The sequence below is a fragment of the Pristiophorus japonicus genome, chromosome 12, assembly GCF_044704955.1.
Source record: "Pristiophorus japonicus isolate sPriJap1 chromosome 12, sPriJap1.hap1, whole genome shotgun sequence".
In the NCBI taxonomy this organism is placed as follows: Eukaryota; Metazoa; Chordata; class Chondrichthyes; family Pristiophoridae; genus Pristiophorus; species Pristiophorus japonicus.
The window spans coordinates 112923125-112942267 of record NC_091988.1 but is presented as its reverse complement, the minus strand read 5'-3'; the positions used below and the strand labels follow the sequence as shown (position 1 = coordinate 112942267).

The following is a 19143-nucleotide window of genomic DNA, read 5'->3' as shown; positions in this document are numbered from 1 at the left end:
AAATACACAAATCATTAAAAATAGTGACAGGGTAACAAGGCCATGTAAAAGCAAACCAAGCACTCGGGTTTATTTCTAGAGGGATAGAATTGAAAAGTAGGGAAGTTATGCTAAACTTGTATTGAACGTTGGACAGACTACACTTGTGTAATGTGTATTGTTTTGGTCGCCATAATATAAAAAGGATATAGAGGCACTGGCGAGGGTGCAAAATAGATTTAGAAGGATGATACCAGAAATGCGAGGTTGTACCTATCAGGAAAGAATGAACAGGCTGGGTCTCTTGAAAAGAGAAGGCTGAGGGGTGACCTGATAGAGGTCTTTAAAATTATGGAAGGTTTTGATAGAGTAGATAGAGAGAGAATATTTCCACCTGTGGGGAAGAGCAAAACTTCTTTACCCAGAGAACACCCACCATAGGGAGTGGTTGAAATGAATAGTATAGATACATTTAAGGGGAGGTTGGATAAACATAATAGGAAAAAGGGGTGATGCTGATAGTGATGCTGAGCAAGGATGGGTGGAGGCTGGAGTGGATCATATCACCGGCATAGACTGGTTGGGCTGAATAGCCTGTTTCTGTGCCGTATATTCTATGTAATTGTATGTTTTGGTTGAGTAGGCTTTCAGATCTACTGTCAAGGACCAGTTTGTAAGGCTCTAGATAGCAGGACTCACAAACAAATTCCCAGCATATTCTCTCAATAGGCAGTCTATTTGTCCAGCTGAAAATAAGCCTGAAGGTCTATCCTTCCTCTTCCTCCCACTGCACAAAATGCAGACAGAAGCCCCAACTCGTGCATTTGTTCAAAATCTTATCCATAAACAGCTCTTCGCTGACCATACTTACCATACTTGCCTAACCCTAACCCTAAATGCCATTCAGTCTTGAATAAAATTGGTGAGCCTCACAAGTACCAGAGAGTAACATGTTCTAAAATCAGTATCATGCTATTTTAATAATCGGACACTCTTGTTCTCGGCAAGCACCAAACTGAGAGGCAAGTCTATTGCTTGAGAATTATTGTAAAACCCCAATAGACTGTCTGGCCCATTTTGTTGGATTATATCAGAGTGGGTGGGGGAAGTGTGCAGTTATCTAGCTTTTAGTGTTTTGTTTTGTGGTGTATCAGATGATCATCATTACAAAATCCTCGCCTAACACATACCTGCTCATTTAGACGTAAAAGATAGTGTTCAAAATATAAGAACATAAGAAATAGGAAGAATAGTAGGCCATTCAGCCCCTCGGGCCTGCTCCGCTATTCAGTGAGATCATGACTGATCTAATCATGGCCTCAACTCCACTTTCCTGCACTATCCCCATATCCCTTGATCCCCTTCATATCCAAAATTCATTCCGAATAACAATGTGTAAATATGAGCAGGAGAATCTCAGCCCTATCCCATGATCCACCTTTGAATCTGCAGCCTAGAATTCTGTTTGTCTGGAGAAAGGAAGGGAGGGGGAGCTCAGAAAAACAATGGAGTGCTGAAAAGCCACTGAACTCTCCACCTGGCTATATCCCTCTGGTCAGCAGAGGATGGGGATCTGAGACACCCAAGGGGGGGAAAGTTTGCTGCAATTTCTCCCTCATGATCCATCATGGTAGATCCTGAGTCCTCTGATGATGCTTGTAACCTAAGTAAGTTTCTATTAACTGCTAACTTTTGCTTTTCTTCTTCCTCCCAGAGCCTTGTCCTTCTACTCTGCTGCAGCAACACATGGCGGACCTGTTGCGCTCCGACTGTGAAATGGCAGCAAGTTTCCTGAACAGCGTTCTCAATCAGCTGAACTGGGCCTTCTCAGAGTTCATTGGCATGATCCAGGAGGTAAGGACCTGCGCACCACCACTGTAAAATCCAATCATCTTGCCCATTCTACCCAACGTTACTAAATGTTTTGTGTACTTCTCTGCTCTGAAGCACCCTATAACCCTGCCAACAATGAGCAGCTCTGACTGTGAGGTAACGGCGCCTTACCTAATGTGTCACGTCCATCCTCATTTGTTTAACCTGCCGTTTTGAACCTCCATGGTTTCTACATGATACGCTTTGGCCCTTCACCTCCGTTTCTTTATAAGATGTTTTTTTTCTGGAATAAGCACTTTTAAAATTTATTCATGGGATGTGGCCGTCGCTGGTAAGGCCGGCATTTATTGCCCATCCCTAATTGCCCTTGAGAAGGTGGTGGTAAGTTGCCTCCTTGAACCGCTGCAGTCTGTGTGGTGAAGGTACTCCCACAGTACTGTTGGGTAGGGAGTTCCAGGATTTTGGCCCAGTGATGATGAAGGAATGGCAATATATTTCCAAGTCAGGATGGTGTGTGACTTGGAGGGGAACGTGGAGATGATGGTGTTCCCATGCTCCTGCTGCCCTTGTCCTATTAGGTGGTAGAGGTCGTGATTTTTGGGAGGTGCTGTCGAAGTAGCCTTGGTGCAGTGCATCTTGGAAACGGTACACACTGCAGCCACGGTGCGCCGGTCGGTGGTGGAGGGAGTGAATGTTTAAGGTGGATGGGGTGTCAATCACTTCCAATCAAAAATACTGCTTCTTCCCCTCTTTCCCCCCCCCCCCCCCCCCAAGGATTGTTCCCATTTAAGTAAAATCACCAGGTTTACTGATTATGTGAGAATTGACAGACCCTGGCTTTTGCCGGATGCAATTTTGATGCAGTGAATGATCCTTCCTGAAGCCGATGGAATTAAAAACCAATCAAATTGTTTGAGTTCAGTATATTTCAGGGTTATTAGTAATCCAGTATTGCTGAAGGCTTGGGAAGCAGCCACTTCAGCGACTAATTGTCTGGCTTTCTTGCTAAATCACATCATCTGTTTCTTATTTACAGATCTGCTTTTAGTAAACAATCATCTTCCTCACTCTAATCCCATTCTGTGCATTCAGACTGAATATAAATAAAATATGAGATGGGGAAAATCAGATAAGTGCAGGACACCTACTGTCGTTCCTTCTAAAAGCACACATTACTCAGCATAAATACACTGTATTGAATTCCCTAGCTCCGAGTGCTGCATGCTTTTAACTGGGTTTCTAGTATAGTTCCGAGATCTGAGATACTCACTCGTTGATCAGTTGCTATTTCCCCTCCCCATTGGCTCATTGGGTACTTGGTTTGGCACCGAGCCATACAAGGAAATTTGAGGCCCAGTCACTGGTCTGTGCTGAATGAGCCAATCGGGTAACACTAGGGGTGCAATAATTCGGTTTGGCATCGCTGCCCTGTGAGAGGGAAACACAATCTCTGCTCTGCTCCTAATCACGATCCAGCAATCTCTCCACGTGTGTGGAGGCTTCATGAGGACGGGATCAGTCTTCAATGTTATCTTTCTGATGTTGGAAATGTGCCCAATATTCTTGGTCCAGGCTCTTGTATAAAGAATGGTCACATGGGGCTCCATCTGCTCATTGTAATTGGAGGGGAGAACATTACTTTCCCATACCCACTCTTCCTGTGTGATGCACTATTCACCCTGTACACTGTATGGCATAATTCAGTCCGTGCATTTCCCCCATGCAGCCTACTGCTCTCAGTCCATGCATCTCCCCCATGCAGCTTACTGCTCCCAGTCCATGCATTTCCCCCATGCAGCCTACTGCTCCCAGTCCATGCATTTCCCCCATGCAGCCTACTGCTCCCAGTCCATGCATTTCCCCCATGCAGTGTACTGCTCTCAGTCCATGCATTTCCCCCATGCAGCTTACTGCTCCCAGTCCATGCATTTCCCCCATGCAGCCTACTGCTCCCAGCCCATGCATTTCCCCCATGCAGTGTACTGCTCTCAGTCCATGCATTTCCCCCATGCAGTGTACTGCTCCCAGTCCATGCATTTCCCCCATGCAGCCTTCTGCTCCCAGTCCGTGCATTTCCCCCATGTAGCCTACTGCTCCCAGTCCATGCATTTCCCCCATGCAGCCTACTGCTCCCAGTCCATGCATTTCCCCCATGCAGCCTACTGCTACCAGTCCATGCATTTCCCCCATGTAGCCTACTGCTCCCAGTCCATGCATTTCCCCCATGCAGCCTACTGCTCTCAGTCCATGCATTTCCCCCATGCAGTGTACTGATCTCAGTCCATGCATTTCCCCCATGCAGCCTACTGATCTCAGTCCATGCATTTCCCCTATGCAGCCTACTGCTCCCAGTCCATGCATTTCCCCCATGCAGTGTACTGCTCTCAGTCCATGCATTTCCCCCATGCAGCCTACTGCTCCCAGCCCATGCATTTCCCCCATGCAGTGTACTGCTCTCAGTCCATGCATTTCCCCCATGCAGTGTACTGCTCCCAGTCCATGCATTTCCCCCATGCAGCCTTCTGCTCCCAGTCCGTGCATTTCCCCCATGCAGCCTACTGCTCCCAGTCCATGCATTTCCCCCATGCAGCCTACTGCTCCCAGTCCATGCATTTCCCCCATGCAGCCTACTGCTACCAGTCCATGCATTTCCCCCATGTAGCCTACTGCTCCCAGTCCATGCATTTCCCCCATGCAGCCTACTGCTCTCAGTCCATGCATTTCCCCCATGCAGTGTACTGATCTCAGTCCATGCATTTCCCCCATGCAGCCTACTGCTCCCAGTCCATGCATTTCCCCCATGCAGTGTACTGCTCTCAGTCCATGCATTTCCCCCATGCAGCCTTCTGCTCCCAGTCCGTGCATTTCCCCCATGCAGCCTTCTGCTCCCAGTCCGTGCATTTCCCCCATGCAGCCTACTGCTCCCAGTCCGTGCATTTCCCCCATGCAGCCTACTGCTCCCAGTCCGTGCATTTCCCCCATGCAGCCTACTGCTCTCAGTCCATGCATTTCCCCCATGCAGTGTACTGCTCTCAGTCCATGCATTTCCCCCATGCAGCCTACTGCTCAATCCATTGACCCCTGTGTATCATGTTATTTAGTCCATACAGTTCCCACGTGTAACACACTGGCCTGTGGAGCTCAAGAACAAAAGGGCAACTTGCATTTATATGACATCTTTAACAAACTTTGCTTCACAAAGGAGGAACAGAGGCTGAGCAGCTGCAAGAGTCACGGCCGAGAGCATGGTCTAAAATGTACCTTTTGCAGGTACAGAGTGCAAGGAATGAGGGAACAAGTTCTAAAGAGTAGGGCCAAGGTGACTGAAGGTTATGCCACTGATGGGGTGGAGCGAGCGCAAGGGTGCATAAGGGCCCACAATTGGAGGACAGATGGGCACAAGCTGGGACATGGAGCTGCAGGAATATGCAACGATAAAGTGTCAAGACCAAGGAGGGATTTGCGAATGAGATGAGGAATTTGAATTCCATGTGACAGAGGGCCAGCAGAGATTGGTATGGATGAGGGTGATGGGTGAGTCAGATGTCGTGCGAAGTGTTAATAGTATTCAGGTGATGGATGTTAATTGGGAACTCATTTGTTCATATATGTGGGAGCAGGCTCGGGAAGTGGGAAAAGCTTATCTCTGGGGTGCACGGTATGTAAGGTAAATAAAAGCTTTAAACGACTGATGACTCAACTCTCGTATTCTTTCCTTCACCTGGCTAACCGACTTTTACATCAAGGCGGGTATGCAGTTTTGCATCAGCTGGGGTTTATAGAGTAGTGGGGTTTGGCAGACTGGTGAGGACAGTGTTGGAGAAGTCATGTCAGGAGATGCAAACATGGATGGGGATTTTGCCGGGAAGAGGATGGAATCAGGCAAGGCTATGCTGTTTTAGCTGGGAGCTCCTTTGTGTAATGCAGATTTCAGCCCTTCCAGCTGCCCCATCTCGCACTCCATTAAAGATCTGTACCGTCGCCCCTGTATTTTGGCTGTAGCTTTTGAAAGTCCTTACAAATAACAGCAGATGCGTAGAAATATTGTGTGATTGATATTAGTTCTAAAGCTTCTTAAAAGCAGTAGAGAGTAAGATGGAGATACTGAACCCCTGATAGGGAATCACACTGTCTCATGTTGGGCCCCAAGGGAAGCACTAAATCACAAACAGCTGGAATTTAGGACTCCAGTTTAAGTCTTCAGGCAGTCAGACATAAATCCTTGTCACATGTTCCGTTGTTTGATTGTAACCCTCTAGGTACATCCGTGCTATAACTTGTTCTGAAGGCTGTAGATGTGAGTGATGTATCTCAGCAAAGCTGTTTCTTTCAGTGTCACAAATCTTTTAAAATAGGCTGCGACTGCTGCCAACGAAGTTGAAGTAGTTGCGAATTCTGCGCAGCTTCAAGTCGTTGGCAGCAGCTTCCGGTTCGTTGGCAGGTACACTGCAGTTGATTGAACATTTTCTTTTAAGTTAATTTTTTTCTATCATCTGATGGCTGTGTTTCTAAGGGTTGATTAGCATCAGTATCGGCTCATTGATCCTTTGCAGAATATCAATGCCTTCCTCACAGGAGTTTCAACAAAACCTGGCCTCTGAACACATTTAAGCTCAGAGCATTTTGACTGCTTTGAATTGGTTCAAAGGCCAAGTCCTTGGGTGCTTATGTGGTCGGAAGCTAATCTCTGGGTCTGCTATGACACCAAGGTTTGAAACGGTCTGGTTCAGCTTCAGACAGTTGCCAGGGAAAGGAATGGAGTAGATGGCTAGGGAACAGAGTTTGTGGCAGGGACCAAAGACATTGGCTTCAGTCTTTCCATAAGTTAGTTGGAGGAAATTTCTGTTCATCCAGTGTGACAAATCGGAGACAGTGGAAGGGTCAAGGTGGTGAGGTAGAGCTGGGTGTTGTCAACATACATTTGGAAAGTTTTTTTGAATAATATAGCCGAGGAGAGGCATGTAGATGAGAAATAGGAGGGGTCGAGGCTAGATCATCGGGGGACTCCAGGGGTAACGGTGTGGGAGTAGGAAGAGAAGCCATTGCAGGGGATTCTCTGGTTACGACTGGATAGATAAATCCCATCCAGCTGGACGGTGGTGGAGAGACGTTAGAGGAGGATGGTGAAGTCAACCATGTCAAAGGTTGCAGACAGGTCAAGAAGGACGAGGAGGGATAGTTTACCATGGTCACAGTCACATAGGATGTCATTTGTGACTTTGATAAGGGCTGTTTCAATACTGTGGCAGACGCGGAAACATAATTGGAAGAATTCAGACATGGAGTTGAGGGAAGACAGGCATGGATTTGGGAGTTGACAACACGTTCAAGGACTTGGGAAAGGAAAGGGAGGTTGGAGATGGAGCGGTAGTTTGCAAGGGTAAAGGGGCATGGGTAGGTTTTTTGAGAAAAGGGGTGATAATGGCAGATTTGATGGGGAGGGAGACCGTAACCTGAGGAGAGGGAACCTTGAACAATATCAGCTAACATGGGGACCAAGAAGGAAAATTTGGTGGTCAGCAGTTTGGTGAGCATAGGGTCCAGGGAGCAGGAGGTGCGTCTCATGGGCAAGATGAGCTCAGAGAGGGTATAAGGCGAGAAACTAGAGAAAGATGCGTGTTAAGGGCTATGGCAGCGGGGGAGCCTTAGGGAAAGTTTGGCTCGGAGGGGAAGGGGTGGAAGTGGCAGAGGCAGCTGAACGGATGCTGTTAATCTTCGTGACAAGAAGCCCATGAACTCCTCCACTTGTAGGAGCAGGCTCAAGGGGCCAAATGGCCTATTCCTGCTCCTATTTCTTATGCTCTTATGTAGGAGGTGAAGATAGAGGAAGCGAGGTTTAAGAAGACTGTTTGTAGTGGAGAAGAGAAGCCGGGGTTATCTTTGCATTCCAAGATGACCCTGAAATTGTGAGCAGTTTTGGCAGAGGAGAGCAATGACCTGATAGTGCTTTGTGTGGTCCAGCCAGATCTGGCAATCAATGGCTGAAACACTTGTCCACCATAAATGTTCAACCTTGCGGACTTTGGACTTAAGGAAGCAGAGATGAGGACCCGACCAGGGTGAGAGAGTTAGGGTTTTAGTGGGGACAAGGGCAGTAAAGGTGAAGGTGAAGGTGTGATTGAGCAGATCGATAGATGCAGAAATGTCATGGTAAATAGCGTTCCAAAGGATAGACAGTGGGAATTTGAAATTGCAGCTGTAAATGATTTGCTGGGAGAGTTTTTTTCCAGGGTTGGAACAGGAGGAAGTGTGGTTGGTGGGGTGGGGGAGGGAGTGAGGGGATGTGGGTGGAGAACGATACAAGGAAGTGATCAGACACGGCCTTATCTGTGACTGACATGATGGGAGTAGCGACGCCACGTGAGTTGGCAAGGTTGAGGGTGTAGCCGTGAATATAGGTTGGGGAGTTTATATCGAGGGAGAGATTAACAGCGGATAGGAGGGCAGTGAACTCAGAGGAGAGATCATTATGAGTTAAGATGGAGGTTGAAATCACCAAGGATGAGAAGTCGCTTGGTGCAGAGGCTGAGCGAGGAAAGCAGTGAAGATATCTGGGTGAGAAACTTGGCGTGGTGCTTGAGTCGGTGGTAGACAACGAGGATTTGAAATGAGAGGGGAGAGACATAGAAAGAGGTGAGATGCTCAAAGGAGGAGAAGGGAAGAGATTAAGGTGCGATTTAGTGATGAGAACTACACCGCCATCGCGGAGGTTTGGGCGGGGCAAATGGTAAAGGTATAGCCAGGAGGGGCGGCTTTATTTAGGGAGAAGGTGTCATCACCCCGTCAGCCAGGTTTCTGTCAAGACCATGACGTTGATGGAATCACATAAGTGAACGGACATTCTGGAGGGAGATGCGGAGAGGGGCAGTAATAACTGATCCATTGGCGGAGTCACAGGGTCAGCGCTGGGGGGGGGGGGTGAGTGGGGCGGGAAGGAGGTTGGCGAGATTAGCCCCCAGCCGGCGCACTGGGGGGATGGTGAGGGGAAAGTCGGCGAGAGAGTAGGATGGGGAAGTTGGGGTTGATGGTTGTAAGGCGACAAGAGCCTCATTGGACTCTTCAGAGGATGCCGAGCGAGAAGTAGAGGGAAGCTGTAGGGTCATCCAAGAAGGAGTCAAGTCTGGGACAGCAGAAGTAGAGTAGGAAGGTCGAGGAGTACCGAAGGGTTGGAGTAGCGATTTGGGAGGGCAGGGTATCCGAGAGAAATGAAAGGATGCATGACGACAGGATAAAGGGGCCTTGGAGGAGTAAAGAGAAAAGAATAAAAAAAGGCGAAATAGATGTGATGGGCTCGGTTTAGTTTCAAGTAGCATTCCAGATCTACATTTTCTTTTTCTTAATACTGTATGGTCATCTCTCCTTTCATGGCCAGAACTCAAGTTTTTGAATCTTTCCTCATAACCTTATCGTCCAACTCGGCCCCATTCAATGCATCTCTGTTCCCAGCCAGTTCAATGGCTGCGAGGGTTAGCAACGGTCCAGCCAGGAATCTCCAGCCATCATGTGTGTGAGGCAAGCTTGATGGACCAGCTGGTCTTTTCCTGTCATTTTCCTATGTTTATATATATGTGTCTCTCTTTAAATTATTTATGCCGATTAACATGGGTCCTCTGTATAAAGCTTTTTATATGTGTGAGGTGGCACAGTTAAGACCCTCATTATATGCGGTCTCGTTTTGATCCTTGTTGAAGTGGGGTGCTCTATGTTGGTCAATGCTGCTGTTTCCTTGCCCTGGCGATCGAGCAGCGAGAGCGGCCTGATACATGATTCACTGTTGAAGTGGGCTGTCGGTTCATGCTGCTCTTTCCTTGCCCTGGCGATCGAGCAGCGAGAGCGGCCTGATACATGATTCAGTGTTGAAGTGGGCTGTCGGTTCATGCTGCTGTTTCCTTGCCCTGGCGATCGAGCAGCGAGAGCGGCCTGATACATGATTCAGTGTTGAAGTGGGCTGTCGGTTCATGCTGCTCTTTCCTTGCCCTGGCAGATCCAGCAGGCAGCCGAGCGTCCGGAGCGGAACTTTGTCGATAGTCGCCAGCTGAAAGTGTGCGCCACCTGCTTTGATCTCTCGGTAAGCCTGCTGAGAGTTCTGGAGATGACCGTCACTCTTGTCCCCGAGATCTTCCTGAACTGGTCCAGACCGTCTGCAGAACTGCTGCTGAGACGCCTTGCACAGGTAAGCCTCACACCCCAAAGGTGCTTTCACTATTGCAAATCAAATTGCTCTTTTTCTTTGGGAGTGTACAGTACTGTGTGTGTGTCTGTGTTTATTTAATTGTCACTTAAAATGCTACAATTGCCAGACAATGAACTTTTGGCTGAAGCCTTTCCATTTCACAAGTTACATTCTCAATTCTATTGACGAGACAGTTCTGGAATTGACATGGTTTCAGTGAATAATTATCAGTTTACTCTGAAATCTGATTGCAAGTGGATCACAGAACTGAGTGTTGTGCTGTTATAAAGGGCAATCAGTTCTACCTGTTGATTAATATTTCTGGCCTCCACTAACCTGACTGCCAGGGACTGATCCCGTGGGTCCCTGGTGGCCGGTCCTCTGCCACCCGAATTTTCACTCCCGCCCGCCAGTCAGGCAGTGATTTCTGCTAGATTCGGCTGGGTGTCGGGGCCTGGATATGGCAATGAGACCCAGGAGTTAAAATCTCCCCAAGCCTCGGCATGCGAGCTCATGGCTCACAGAATGATCCTGCCTGTGCTAAAATCATGCCATTAGACAGGCCCTATGGTATATTGGGTGTTTAGCCCCAGTAGACAGGCCCTGTAGTATAAGAACATAAGAAATAGGAGCAGGAAAAGGCCATACGACCCTCGAGCCTGCTCATCCATTCATTATCATGGCTGATCCGATCATGGACTCAGGTCCACTTTCCCACCCGCTCCCCATATCCCCTTATTCTCTTATCGGTTAAGAAACTGTCTATCTCTGTCTTAAATTTATTCAATGTCCCAGCTTCCACAGCTCTCTGAGGCAGCGAATTCCACAGATTTACAACCCTCAGAGAGAAGAAATTGCTCATCTCAGTTTCAAATGGGCGGCCCCTTATTCTAAGATCATGCCCTATCTAGTTCTAGTCTCCCCTATCAGTGGAAACATCCTCTTTGCATCCATCCTGTCAAGCCCCCTCATAATCTTATACGTTTCGATAAGATCGCCTCTCATTCTTCTGAATTCCAATGAGTAGAGGCCCAACCTACTCAACCTTTCCTCATAAGTCAACCCCCTCATCCCCACAATCAACCTAGTGAACCTTCTCTGAACTGCCTCCAAAGCAAGTGTATCCTTTCGTAAATATGGAAACCAAAACTGCACGCAGTATTCCAGGTGTGGCCTCACCAATACCCTGTATAACTGTAGCAAGACTTCCCTGCTTTTATACTCCATCCCCTTTGCAATAAAGGCCAAGATACCATTGGCCTCCCTGATCACTTGCTGTACCTGCATACTATCCTTTTGTGTTTCATGCACAAGTACCTCCAGGTCCTGCTGTACTGCGGCACTTTGCAATCTTTCTCCATTTAAATAATAACTTGCTCTTTGATTTTTTTTCTGCCAAAGTGCATGACCTCTCACTTTTCAACATTATACTTCATCTGCCAAATGTTTTCCCAGTCACTTAGCCTGTCTATGTCCTTTTGCATATTTTTGCAGATATTGGGTGTTTAGCCCCAGTAGCCCTGTGGTATATTGGACATGTAATTCCATTATACAGACTCTGGTATATTAATCCAAGTTGTCTCCATGCTATTTTGAATGTTTAATGTCAGGAGCAAACTCTTGTGTACTAATTTACCCCCCGCCCCCCCGATCAGACAGTCGGATATATCAAGTAGTTATTTCCATTGGACAGATTCTTTGGTATAGGTGTCAGCCTTGGCTCAGTGGTAGCACTGTCACCTCTGAGTCAGAAGGTTGTGGATTTAAATCCCATTGATCTAGGCTGACACTTCAGTGCTGCACCGTTGGAGTTGCTGTCTTTCGGATGAGTTGTTAAACCGAGGCCCCCTCTGCCCTCTCGGCTAGATGTAAAGATCCCATGGCACTGTTCGATGAAGAGCAATTGGTTGGTTGTGGTTTTTGCTGTGTTATAGATAGCCCAAGTGATAGTGATGCCAACCCCAGGTATTGTGATGTGAAATATCATTTTATGATATTTCCTGGGGGGGACACTATGTGATGTTTCAGGCTGTGTGGTATGTTTAATTCTGTGGGCAGACTGTGATATATTGGAGGGTTTCATGTCCATTGTCTTAGGATAAGGGGTAGGCCATTTAGGACCGAAATGAGGAGAAACTTCTTCACTCAGAGTTGTTAACCTGTGGAATTCCCTACCGCAGAGAGTTGTTGATGCCAGTTCATTGGATATATTCAAGAGGGAGTTAGATATGGCCCTTATGGATAAAGGGATCAAGGGGTACGGAGAGAAAGCAGAAAAGGGGTACTGAGGTGAATGATCAGCCATGATCTTATTGAATGGTGGTGCAGGCTCAAAGGGCCGAATGGCCTACTCCTGCAGCTATTTTCTATGTTTCTATGTTTGTGCCCCTTAGTGGGCGGAATCCACATTGTGACTCAGGAGGAGCTCCTCAACCACAGGGAGAAGGCGATTGAGGAGGATTCTTGCGATGACTTTCCCTGTGGCAGGCAGCAGGGAAACTCCTCTCTCAATTACCGCAATCGGACTTGTTGCCTTTCTTGAAGATGGTCACAATTACGGCGTCTCTGAGATCCCCTGGCATGCTCTCCTCCTTCCAGATAAGAGGTCATGTATTCGCGCCAAAAGTGCTTCTCCACCATGTTTTAGTGCTTCGGCAGGGATTCCATCTGCTCCTGATGACTTGTTCTTTAGTTGTCGGATGGCCTTTTGTAACTCATGCCGGGCTGGGGTTGTGTTGAGGTGGTGACTGGTAGCATGCTGCGGGATGGAGTCAAGGACACTCACGTCGAAGACAGAGGCACTGACTGCCACTCTGTCCTTGATGAGTACCTTTCCGTTCTTGGCCCGCAGTGGGGTAGGACCTTGGGTGCTTGGGACCGTAGGTGGTCTTGACTGCGCTGAAGAATTCTTGCATGTTGTGGTTGTCGGTTAGTTGCTGGATTTCTCGAGCTTTCTCCACCAACCATCTGTTCTTTAGGTTGTGAGTTTTTTGTTGGACTTCGGCCTTCAGAACCAGTTTTGGTGTCTCCTGGTCGATTGACCGAGCATCTCTTCACAGGTGCTAACTATGGAGGCCTTGAGGGCAGACCAGGCACTGTGGACACTCTGCGTCTCTCGGCCACTGGGAGTCGTCAGTGCACAATCGAAGGCGGAACTCCAAACCATCGTCAACACCTTCACCAAAGCATACGAGAACTTGGGCCTTACACTCAACATCCGTAAGACAATGGTCCTCTACCAATCTGCCCCCACTACTCGGCACTGCTCCCCGATTATCAAAATTCATGATGTGGCCTTGGTCAATGTGGACCATTTTCCATACCTTGGGAGCGTACTGTCAACATGGGAGTCTTGTGTCGGGCATCAACGACGAGGTCCAACACTGCCTTCAGTGCGGCAGGGCAGCTTTCGGTCGCCTGAGGAAGAGAGTGTTTGAAGACCAGGACCTCCAACCCAGCACCAAGCTCATGGTCTACAGTGCAGTAATGATACCCACCCTCCTATTATATGGATCAGAAACACGGACTATGTACAGCAGTCACCTCAAAACACTGGAGAAGTACACCAACGCTGCCTCCACAAGATCCTGCAAATCCATTGGCAGGATAGGTGCACCAACGTCAGTGTTCTCGATCAGGCCAACATCCCCAGCATCGAAGCACTGACCACGCTCAACCAGCTCCGATTGACGGACCACATTGTCCGCATGCCCGACGCGAGACTCCCAAAACAAGCACTCTACTTGGAGCTTCAATGTGGCAAGCGAGCCCCAGGTGGGTAGAGGGAATGCTTCAGGGACACCTTCAAAACCTCCTTGAAAAAGTGCAACATCCCATCGACAGCTGGGAATCCCTGGCCCAAGACCGCCCAACGTGGAAGAAAAGCATCTGGGAAGACGCTGAGTACCTCGAGTCTCTTCGCCGAGAGCTGAAGCCAAGCGTCGACAGCGGAAGGAGCACATGGCAACCCAGGCTCCCCACCCACCTGTTCCTCCAACCACCGTCTACCCCACTTGTAACCGAGACTGTAGATCCCGCATTGGACTCCTCAGTCACCTGAGAACTCATTTTTAGTGTGGAAGCAAGTCATCCTCGACTCTGGAAAGATGATTGGAGGGTTTATTCCCACCAGAGAAGATCAGTGTTTAAGCAAAGGTGACGAGCTCTGCAATATATTTGCTGTTTAATCTCAGCAGGCCTTGTAGTGTATGGGAAATGAGGGAGAGATTTAACAGTGTTAGAACTGGAGCCTTGTATGATGCTCTATGATGGAGAGTATTGTAGTTCCTACTCCAAGCCATTCCCAGGATCTCATAACTGTGGAACTCCTCACCTTCCTCAATCTGCAGGCTTTGAAATCCTATTATCTAATCACTACTTCCCGATTTACCTCATTTCTTTTATTCGCTTTAATCTCGATAGTTTAGCAATAATATTGTTGCCATTGGATTAACTCAGTGTATTGATCCGCGTGCACCAGAGGAAAAATAACACAGACACCATGCGTTAATGCTGCTGCAGGAAGCTTTTTGTAAAATGCTCTTAATTCATCACCTTCGATTACTCTCATGACTGCCAGCAACAGGCCTGTACCCACCAGTACTTCTCGCAAATGTATTACAGCTCAAAGTGCCGTCTCCAGATGCAACCCACGTTTGGAATTGTATAAAATTCTGAGGAGGCTTGACAGGGTAGATGCAGAGAGGTTGATTCCCTTCGTGGGGGAATCTAGAGCAAGGGGGCAGGGTTTCAGAATAAGGGGGCGCTCATTTAAAACAGAAATGAGGAGGAATTTCTTCTGTCAGATGGTCGTGAATCTGTGGAATTCTCTGCCCCAGAGAGCTGTGGAGGCTGGGTCATTGAAGGTATTTAAGGGAGAGATAGACAGATTTTTGAATGATGAGGGAGTCAAGGGTTATGGGAAGTGGGAGGGGAAGTGAAGCTGAGGCCAAGATCAGATCAGCCATGATCTTATTGAATGGCGGAGCAGGCTCGAGGGGCCGAATGGCCTACTCCTGTTATTATTATGTTATGTAAAATACGTAATCCTCCAACTGGATGTATTTTTTTAATATATTGGTATGTGGGCAGGATTGGCAAGATACTAGTTGTGCTGTGGGCATTAGGGTTGGTATAGTGGGCCTAGAGTCAGGTGTAAGTCAGATTGGGTAGGTGGGTAGTGGGCTCTCTACACTGAAGGACATTAGTGAACCAGTTGGGATTTTACAACACACCAGCAGTTTAGTGGTCAGTTATTGAATTTCGTTTCACAATTTGCCGTGGTGGGTTTTGAACTCTCGACCTCTGGGTCATGTGTCCAGAACCACAATCACTCGGCCACTGAACCCTTCACACTTCGAATGGACACAGCTTGAACGTGCCACCATTGCACTGACTGAAATGCCAGGACAAAGTCAGAGTCTTCAGTCTGTGTCCTTGCACTGACAATTGTCAGTCATTTGATTCCATTTTCTTGGTAAATCAGTGTACAGATGAAAATGATTTCAGATGACATAGAATACAGATATAAGGCGATGATTTAATCACAGGATTTGGATGACTCACATAAACCACTGAAACTACACACTTGTTTATGATGTAATCTGCCACTGTTAATTAAATTCTGTATTAATTTGACTTGCAACTTGCTGCTCACTACTTTGTTGTCCTGTCCCTTTGCCTCCAGACCCTTTGTAGCAATGATTGAATTTGCACGGAGTGTTCGAGGTCACTGCTGATGTGACTTTTATAATTTGTGATGTTGCTGAACCATTGCCAGGTCAGACTGCGCACCATTACTCCACAACACTTTTCCTGCCTTACTGCAGCAAGCAGATCGGGCTCATTAGTAAGACAGCAAGAGAGGAAACAGTCCTGCTGAGAAAACCATTGCAGTCCACTAAGAAAAGCATGTGTAAACAGGGCAACAAAATACGGAAGTTCAGTTTTATTCTCTGGCAGTCTGACACTTCCTGCAGCCAGAGCGGTGTTTTAGATTGCCAATTTTCACTGTTTGTCCTCCACTCCTAAAGGTGTTGATTCTTGCTGGGGTGCAACTGCACTGGTGCCAATCAGAACTCAGTACTTTGTACTCAGTACTGTACAAAGCAAGCGCTCTACTTGGAACTCCTTCACGGCAAATGAGCTAAAGGAGGGCAGAGGAAACGTTACAAGGACACCCTCAAAGCCTCCCTGATAAAGTGCAACATCCCCACCGACACCTGGGAGTCTCTGGCCAAAGACCGCCCTAAGTGGAGGAAGTGCATCCGAGAGGGTGCTGAGCGCCTTGAGTCTCATCGCCGAGAGCATGCAGAAATCAAGCACAGGCAGCGGAAGGAGCGTGCGGCAAATCTGTCCCACCCACCCTTTCCCTCAACGACTGTCTGTCCCACCTGTGACAGGGACTGTGGCTCTCATATTGGACTCTTCAGTCACCTAAGGACTCATTTTTAGAATGGAAGCATGTCTTCCTTGATTCCGAGGGACTGCCTATGATGGTGATGATGAGTACTTTGCCATTCTTCAAGTAAGAATCTCGCAGTGAGTGTTGGCAGGCAGTTCGGCCCTGGGCAAAATCAGATCCCAGCTTGATCCTGTCCCCTCCAGTGCCCACCCAAGCTCACTTCCCAGTAGGAGTTACTGGACACAGAGTACAAACAAATGTTTGCTTAGCTCAGGCAGGTGAACAGTGCTCGCACTGCTACCCGGACTTAGGTCAGTCAAGTCAGCACCGTACGGGGATTGAACCCGGTCTGTGCGGCCTTATCAACTTTACCCTCAGGGTGCTTGCGGATTTTAACTCTTTGGGGGAAAAAAAGTCGAGAATGAAAGACTTGGGCTTATTATAACGCCTTTCACAGCCTCAGGACATCCCAAAGCGCTTTACAACCAAAGATGTACTTTCGAAATGTAGTCCCTGCTGTAATGTAGGAAATACTGTAGCCAATTTGCACACAGCGGGGTCCCACAAACAGCAATGAGATATTGGGAAGACCAAAGCCACAAACTCAGTTCCCTAGCCATCGACTCCATCCCTCTATCCCTCTCCCTGGCAACTATCTGAGGCTGAACCAGACTGTTCGCAACCTTGGTATTATATTTGACCCTGAAATGAGCTTACGACCACATATCCGCGCCATCATTAAGACCACCTATTTCCACCCCCGTAACATTGCCTGTCTCCGCCCCTGCCTCAGCTCATCTGCTGCTAAAACCCTTATCCATGCCTTTGTTACCTCTCGACTTGACTTTTCCAACGCACTCCTGGCTGGCCTCCCACATTCTACCCTATGTAAACTAGAGTTCATCCAAAACTCGGCTGCCCGTGTCCTAACTCACACCAAGTCCCGCTCACCCATCGCCCCTGTGCTCGCTGACCTACATTGGCTTCTGGCTAAGCAACACCTCGATTTTAAAATGTTATCCTTGTTTTCAAATCCTTCCATGGCCTCGCCCCTCCCTAACTCTCTCACTTTCTCTAGCCCTACAACCCCCCCCCCCGAGATTTTTGCGCTCCACCAAATCTGGCCTCTTGAGCATCCCCGATTTTAATCACTCCATCACTGGTAGCCTCCTGCTGGCTAGGTCCTAATCTCTAGAATTCCCTCACTAATCCACTCTGCCTCTCTACCTCTCTTTCCTCCTTTACGACATTTCTTAAAACCTACTTCTCTTCTGCCCTAATGTCGTCTTATGTGGCTCGGTGTCAAATTTTGCTTGATAACGCTCTTGTAAAGCGCCTTGGGACGTTTTACGACGTTAAAGGTGCTATATGAATGCAAGTTGTTGTTGAGATAAATGGCCATGCAATCCATTTCAGTGATGTTGGTTGAGGGATAAATATTGACTAAGGCACGGCGAGAACTCCCCTGCTTGTCTTCGAATAATCCCATGTGATCTTTTATATACACCTGCGAGGACCGACGGGGGCTTTGGTTTAACGTCTCATTTAAAGTCGGCACCTCCGTCAATGTAGCTCTCCCTCAGCACTGCACTGGGAGTTCCAGGCTAGATTATGTGCTCGTGTCTGGGATGGGACTTGAACCCATGAGCTTCTGACTCAGTGTTAAGAGTGCTACCTACTGAGCCATGGCTGACATGCTCCTCATTTAAATGCTAAATGCTGAAACAATATTCAGGCTCTTAGACAATCATTGTTTAACTTCCAGTGCAAGTGTTTCACAAGGAATCCCTGGATTGAAGTGGTTTTGGTGTGCTTTAATGCAGTTATCATCATAGGCAATCCCTTGAAACGGGATGACTTGCTTCCACGCCAAAAAAGGATGAGTTCACAGGTATTTTAATGAAGGGCCTAATATTCCAGATCCTGAAGGGTGGAAGATGCCTCTGCGTGGATTTTTTTCACGTGGGGTGGCCGTTACACACCAGCCACCACACGGGCTTAACAGAGCTAGGTCTTGGTCCAGTGACAAGTGTTAACCAAGACTACTGGAGACCAGCTCTGCTGCACGGACCTAGTGCGCACACATATCGCAGTGTGGGCTGGCCCTTGGGCCCTCGCCTCTCCTGGGTCCCGATCACATCCCTCTACAATCTCTCGCCACTTCTGCTGTATCTGCTCGCGCTCCAATCACCGACCTGGACCTTGATGACGTCCCTCTTCGCTGCTGTCTCAAAGGGATGGAGTTTTCTCTGAAAGTTGGTTCAATGGTTTAATCCCGAGGGAATCAGCTGTGTTAAGTCTTGGCAAATGACTTCAGTCCCACGATGCTCCATTCGTTGTAGCATTGTTAAAAAGCACCTTCTCTGTTACACGTTCCGATCTCATAACACTTGGAATTTAATACTGAGGACTGGACCTGTACTGTAACCTTGCTGTCAGATACAGCTCAGTGCAGCATAACAAATGCTCATCTCTCAAACTGCATGTGACATTGACAGTTGATTGCAATAAGTGCCGGCTAGGTTTGATTAACTCAGTTATAGATTTTCTGATAACAGGTGATTAAAATGAATGTGCTAATCATCACCACTTCCATTGAAGCATTTCAGTAGTTTGATTTGTGATCATTCAAGCAACCGTACTGAGACCCATCTTGATTCTGGTCATGCAGATTCAGAGAATTTATGCCATGAAGTTTATATACGGAAAGAAAGTGCTTTCATGATGTCAGGCGCTTTACAACCAATGAAGTACT

General features: G+C 47.7%; 1 protein-coding gene across 1 annotated transcript in view; it reads left to right on the top strand.

The window, feature by feature from the left end:
- Window positions 1-19143, top strand: part of LOC139276840 (E3 ubiquitin-protein ligase RNF123) — a 413881-nt gene that overhangs the window by 198301 nt on the left and 196437 nt on the right. The window contains exons 26-27 of the mRNA XM_070894838.1: window positions 1694-1833; window positions 9797-9985. Coding sequence (XP_070750939.1) covers window positions 1694-1833; window positions 9797-9985 — 329 coding nt within the window. The remainder of the gene's footprint in view (window positions 1-1693; window positions 1834-9796; window positions 9986-19143) is intronic.